The sequence below is a fragment of the Colobus angolensis genome, unplaced genomic scaffold (genome assembly GCF_000951035.1).
Source record: "Colobus angolensis palliatus isolate OR3802 unplaced genomic scaffold, Cang.pa_1.0 Scaffold164, whole genome shotgun sequence".
NCBI classification, from domain to species: domain Eukaryota; kingdom Metazoa; phylum Chordata; class Mammalia; order Primates; family Cercopithecidae; genus Colobus; species Colobus angolensis.
This window is the reverse complement of record NW_012114755.1, coordinates 4,188,042-4,194,499: the sequence shown is the minus strand read 5'-3', so window position 1 is coordinate 4,194,499 and position 6,458 is coordinate 4,188,042. Positions and strand designations below refer to the sequence as shown.

Here is a 6,458-nt window from a genome sequence, read left to right as displayed (position 1 = left end):
GCCGAGATGAAGGCTGGGTGTGGTGGCTCTCGCCTGTAATTCCAACACTTTGGGAGGCTGAGGCTGGAGGACTGCTTGAGCCCGCCAATTTGAGACCAACCTGGGCAACATAGTGAGACCCTGTTTCTATAAAACTTTAAATTAAAAAGATAAAAAATATACTAAAGACACTCTGGGAGGCCAAGGCGGGCAGATCACGAGGTCAGGAGATCGAGACCAACCTGGTTAAAGAAACCCCGTCTCTACTAAAAAATACAAAAAATTAGCTGGGCATAGTGGCGGGCGCCTGTAGTCCCAGCTACTCAGCAGGCTGAGGCAGGAGAATGGCGTGAACATGGGAGGCCAAGGCGGGCAGATCACGAGGTCAGGAGATCGAGACCAACCTGGTTAAAGAAACCCCGTCTCTACTAAAAATACAAAATTAGCCAGACGTGGTGGTGCATGCCTGTAATCCCAGCTACTTGGGGGGCTGAGGCAGGAGAATCACTTGAACCCAGGAGGCAGAGGTTGCGGTGAGCCGAGAGATCACGTCGTTGCACTCCAGCCTGGGCAACTAGAGCAAAACCCAACTCAAAAAAAAAAATCTCTCCTTTCCAGTAGGTGGCAGCAAAAGACATTCACTTAGTCAGTAGGGGCTTTGAAGGTGTAGGTACTCCCTTCATCCTCTACCCTGGTGACCAAAACAAACTGGAAAGCAATGTGAGAATAATTATCAGTTTTCAATTATTCACACTGCCAAAGCATTGGCGAAAACTCATAGAGATAGTGTGTTATTACTGCTATTATTGTAGCCTTCTAAATTTTCATTATTAGTGATGTACCTGAAAATCTCTGAATTATTTCTCAATCAGAAATAACAAGAACTGGAGAATGGCACCTCCCGTCTTGACTCCACTTTGCACTCTAAAACAAGTTCTCTGAACAAGGCAGATTTAAGCAGCTCCTCATGACACCTTTCATTAGATCTTTTCATATGCAACTGCGTCTGCTCTGCAGTCTTGCTTTAATTAAAATGTGCCTGATAATCATCTACTCAGTTCCTTTAAAAGGTGGTGATATCTGAGCAGCTCACTAAGTGAACCACATGTTTATTTCATCTAGGACTGTTAACAGCCCAGACAACAATTGTCCCACTTGACAAAGAAACTTTCCATGCAGCTGTTTGGATGCTGATAAACTAATCACAAGCCAGCCTTTGTTACCTAAGAGGTAGATGGATGGTGTGGAAATGGTGATTCCTGCACAAAATCAGACGGCTGCCCCCAGAAAGCTACTGCTTATACCCTCTCAAACTACAAGATATTTTAAGTGTACAAATTGAGAGGTAATTCCCCTCGTCTCTCTGATTCTTCTGATAATGTGTGTAAAAGAAATATGTGGCCTCTAGTGTTCAAATAGTGCCAAGGGGCATTGAAAACCCAAGCTCCCTAGGCAACAGTCACAACCAATGGGTCAGATGCTTCCATGCTTCCCTGCCTTTGCTCAATCTGTTCCCTCTGCCAAGAATGCCTTACCACTTTGTCCACCTGGAAAACTTCCTACAAAGCCTTGACGGCACAACTCTCAAATCCCTGACCACCACTCCTCCCTAGAATTAATTCAAACTGTCCCTCCTCCATATTTCCTTGATACAGACTTATACTCCTACCTCTTCACCACCCCCTATCAATCTGTAAAATTAAAATGCCTGCCAGTTTCTATCTAGATTCCCAGCTAAGCTCTAAGTTCCTAGAAGTCAAGGACTAAGTCATTTCCTCTTTGCATAAGAAATCCTGGCACCCAGCAAGACATCGTTTGTTGAATGAATAAATACATGAATGAATTTTCCCCTACAACCAAATTTTTACAAGATTTAAAGGGGATTGGAAGTGGAAAGAGGGAAAATACCTGCTCCTAAAGATCCCCTCCACAAGCAATGAACCCTGAAACACCTTCCATTCCGTGATAAGGGTACTTTGGCGACTTTTCAAAGGAATAATGAGAACAAAGGCATATTCCGTAGTGATACGCACTTAGGGATGTGAACTGACTAACGGGTTGCCCCCTCCCTATCTGGCTTCTCCCTGTCTGCGGTTCCACTGCAAGATGTCCACCAGCACCAGACTCTCGCGCTCAGAGCAGGTAGCCCACGCTCTGCACTAGTCTTGCCTGTCCTGATCCTCCTGGAGTGCGCGCACTCCTTCAGCGTTTTCCGGTTTCAAAAGACTAACTCATTCTGATGGGCCTGAACTCAAGAAGTAACTATTCTAAGCTAGACTGAGCCTTGGCGTCTCCGCAGCCTGGGAAGCTCGGATAGAGGTAAGGAACGGAATGGGAGGTTTCTTTTGTCCCTGGAGAAATCCATACTCAACATTCTTAACCAGACGAAAGCCGCTGCCTGCTCAGTCCTGGGGAAGTGGGAAGGACCCTCTGAAAGCTCCTAGACGCTAGATCTTCCAGCGGGCTAATTGCCAAAGAGGGGCGCCTGGGCGCAAGCGGAAGGAACTTTTGAGCCAACCAAAGGCAGACGCCCCCTCAGCCCTCTCCAGGTGAACTTGCTCTTTAGCCTAGAGAAAAGGCCACGCCTATAGAGAAGGAAATAAGGTGGTAAAGCGGGGAGAATAAAGGGAGAGGGAATGACCACACAGATTCTAGGGTGCAAAGTCGGCAGCGCGTACGGAGGGATGGCTGGGTAGGATTGCAAACCTCCGACACTCCCCCCAGTTGACAGGCCCTATTTTTGCCAATTTCCTACATCTCACCCCACCTCACCTCACCCCAGTCTCCTCGCATCTACTACTAGCCCTTTGAAGAAGGCGGCTGCAAGCCAGTCTCCGAACCCAAGGGGACTTTTGGGCAAGGGAGCCAGTGGAAGCAGAAAGAAGAAGATGCGCTGAGAGTCCTCACAACTGCGTCTCCGGAGGCAGAACAAAGTGGGGACTTCAGACCATCATGCATCATCCTTGCTCTCTCTCCCCACCCCGAACCCTGCGATTATGGCAAGAGAAAACTGGTTTGAGCTTGAGAAAATTTCCCCAGATTGTCTCCACAGGTCTATTTCCCTCAGATAATTGTTCGCCCAACCCTTGGGAGCAAAGGGGGGCGGAGGAGAATACTCCTGGAGTTCTCCTGGGTAGTCAGAAAGGGACAGGAGGAGATCACGGGATCCCAGGGTTCTCCCGCAGTTCTCTCCCCTCGCCGCACCGCGCCCTCCCGGGCCCCGGCCGCACCCGCCAGCCGGAAGCGCTCCCTCTGCGGGTGCGACTCCCGCAGCTACCCCTTCCCAGCCTGGCCGGGGTCGGCAAGAGCGGTTTCCACAGCACCTTTCAAGTTCGGGAATACGCGGCACGCGGGCCCGCCCTGCTGCGGGTTTCGACTCCCTGGCACAGAAAGCTGGTTACTAGTAGCACGAGGGTGCGTCCGCTCGGCCGCGCCCCTCACTCCTGCGCCCCAGAGGCCGGGTCCCCTGAGAAGAGGCACTCAGCGGGGACATCTTCAAGCCCGTGAGTCCCTCTTCTCACCCTGTCACTCCCAGCAGGTCAAAGAGATCCCAGGAACCGATCCACACTACCGCAGTTCCCCCAGACCAGCGCAGAGCTCGGCTCCAGGTCTCCCCATGCTGTGGGCACCCCCATTTCCCAGATCCTTCTAACCGCCACAGTCATGCTTACCTGTCCTGGCAGTGCACACACAGAACCATACAACTAAAATCACATCCATCGGCATCGCTCCCGAGGGTCCCCGCCTAGCAGGGCGCACCGAAGCTAGGTGGAAACAAATGAGCCTGGATCCTGAGGCGCGCCTGGCTTGGAGCCGCCAAACTTGCTAGCGGGCGGCGGGGGAGGTGGCTCGGCAGCGCCGGCGCTGCGCTCGGGGATGCGCCCGGGAAGGCAGCCCCGGCCGCCCCGCCCCCAGCCCGCCCCCTACCACAGGCGGCGGCGTGGGGCTCGGGGCCCGGCCCCCGCTGCGGCTGCGTTCGCTTGGGAGCCGGGGCAGGAGCGAGGGGCTTGGCTACTATGGCTTGTTGCGTTCCCCACTGGGGAATGATTCCGTTCGCCTCCTTCGCCCCCGGAACTGCGAGGATCTGAACTGCAGGCGCCGCAGCCGATACCACCCGGAGCACCGAAGTCGGAGTCCCGGGACCCGCGGCCGAAACCAGAAAGCAGGAGGCGCACGGCGCCCCCACGGCTTCACGCGCTCCAGCCCCACTGAGCCGCCGTCGCCGTCTCTGCTTCCGCACCGCGGTGGGGGCTGCAGAAGTTGCCCCAGTTCATCCCCGCTGAGTCGAAAAGCCGCTGTGTCCTAGCGGGTGGGTGTTTTTCCTCCGGGGAACCCAGACCGAGGCGGCGCCACCGAGGGCGCACGGACCCCCTCGGAAAACAATTACTCGGGATTCGCTCTATCAACTGGGTGGGGAGAGACCTGAGGGGGATGATGGCTGAGTTCCCGCTCACCGCCTGTACCTTCTGTCTCCTCTCTCCTGGTGAACCCCTATGACTGAGTACTCTCTTTGTGGGTGCAGGAAGAGGCCGCTGAGGTGGGGGTGTAGAAAAGGGGTCCTCGAGTTAGAGCGAGCTGTGGCTGGGGTTTGGGAAGTCTCTTTGCAAACCTTCTCGTTCTGCAGGGCAGATGCTGCCACACAGGGGTAATACCTAACCATCTTTTTTTTATTCTTGCGTGATTTTCTTAATGGTATTATCAAAAGCCCACTCTTCTTTCATAGTCACATTTTGGCCCCATTTGCAATTTCTCCGGGACCTCCACCTTCTTTTCCCTCCCTCACCACCACAACATTCTCTGGAGAGAAAAGCTGGGCTTTGTTTTCTACTTGGCAAGAAGAGAATGGGTTCTCTCCCCTCTATGCGACCCTTTCAGGACCTGGCGACACTTTCAGGACCTGACGACCTTCCCTATGAAGATCTCCCAAATTTGAGACTGCTGTCCCACTAACACCTAGGAATCTTATTTACAACTGGACATGTAGAGTCATGAAATCTGAAATGACAGCTTCTGATTTACACCAAATGAACCCCACATAATTTCAAGTTACTCAGCTTGTTCAGTCTTCCCACTCTTTCTGAACACCGCCCCCCCCCCCACGCCGCCCCGCCACCACTACTCCCCCTCACCACCAGTACGCCTTTGATATCCACAACAGGGATTCCAGAGGAGTCCAAGGAAACCTCAGAACAGCCCTCCCTCATTTCCTGGAAACCAATTCCAACGTTTCAGAATCCTCTTCACTGATAAGAACGTGCCCTTCTCACTTCTTGCACCCACTTTCACTACCTATATCCTTAACCCCTACACAACTTTGACTCCAGGAGCCCCAGTGAAGTTCACCAAATTAGTGCAGCTTAGTAAGAGACAAGGCTTTACTAGCATGCTTTTCTGGTCTCTGCCTTATTTTTCTGGATATTTCTGTGTGCAATCCACTGTCTCACTTGGCCCTTTTTGTTGTCCTTTGGCAGATGAAAAAGAAAGTGAACAAGCAGGTAAATTCCAGCTCAAGAAGTCTGCTGTGCAATCCAGAAGTTGAGCTGAATGATTAAGAGGTAAACTGATATCAGCTGACTCCAGCTTAGATTCAGCTAAGGCCCAAAGGAAATCTGTCTGCCTTGACTCTGTATTTTCACTAACAGAGTCCACGTGTTTTTTCTTCCACCTGGAGCGTGTTGCATTTAAAGCTAACGTTAAAATCACACATCTTGAAGAGAATAGGATTTCCCAAGTCTTGCTGGGCCTTGTGGACAAGGACACCATACACCATGTTGTATTGTAAGAGCCATTTCCTGTCTCTCCTCTGCAGTCTTTTAAGTACACCTCAGCAGGAACAGCCTTGAGTTGCTTTGGACTGTTGTTTCCAAGGCCCTTTTATTGATTTCAGAAAGCCTAGAATCCTTAAAAGTACAGTGACCCCAGCAAGAGGAAAAGGTGGTCTGGGTAAGATCTTCAGAGCTCTCTATCTTTAAAGTCTCTGTGTAATTAGCCGGTCCTGTGGGATGGGACTTTTAGCTTGTTCCATTAAAAAATAAAGCAAGACATGTTCTGTCATAGCTTTGCAACATAACATCCATTAACAGTAACAAGAGTTAATCTCAACAAGGTCATAAATCTTTTCTAGATAACTAAGTACTGCAATCTCCTCCTATAAGTGCAGTCCTTGAGTGGGGATTTTGAGTGTGTAGGCCCGTTAAGCTAAGGTGACCTTCATAGAATGGGCCCAGCAAGTTTCTGTAGTGACAATGAAGGGACACATGGCTATGTGTGTACTTGATGGCGGAATGTTACAGTGAGACCTGTGCTCAGTGGAAGCCACACTGAAACATCTTACCCAATGCCAGATCCCAAGTCCACCCTCCCCTTCAGGATGGCCTACCTTCGTGGGTTCTTCAGGAGCCAGTAGTTGTCTTTGATTATCCCTCTGCCTCTTCTTCCTGACCTCTAAATGTTAGAGAGCCCCAGGACTCACTCCTCAA

At 51.2% G+C, this 6,458-nt stretch overlaps 1 protein-coding gene across 4 annotated transcripts in view; it reads right to left on the bottom strand.

Annotated features, from left to right (window-relative positions):
* Positions 1–3,877, bottom strand: part of NELL1 (NEL-like 1 (chicken)) — a 995,550-nt gene extending 991,673 nt beyond the window's left edge. For 3 of the 4 annotated variants that reach the window (XM_011937505.1, XM_011937506.1, XM_011937507.1), the window contains exon 1: positions 3,651–3,877. In XM_011937505.1, coding sequence (XP_011792895.1) covers positions 3,651–3,705 — 55 coding nt within the window. In that variant the 5' untranslated portion in view covers positions 3,706–3,877. Of the gene's footprint in view, positions 1–1,887; positions 1,891–3,650 lie in introns of all 4 variants that reach the window. The other variant, XM_011937504.1, reaches the window with a different exon arrangement.
* Positions 3,878–6,458: the final 2,581 nt, after the last annotated feature.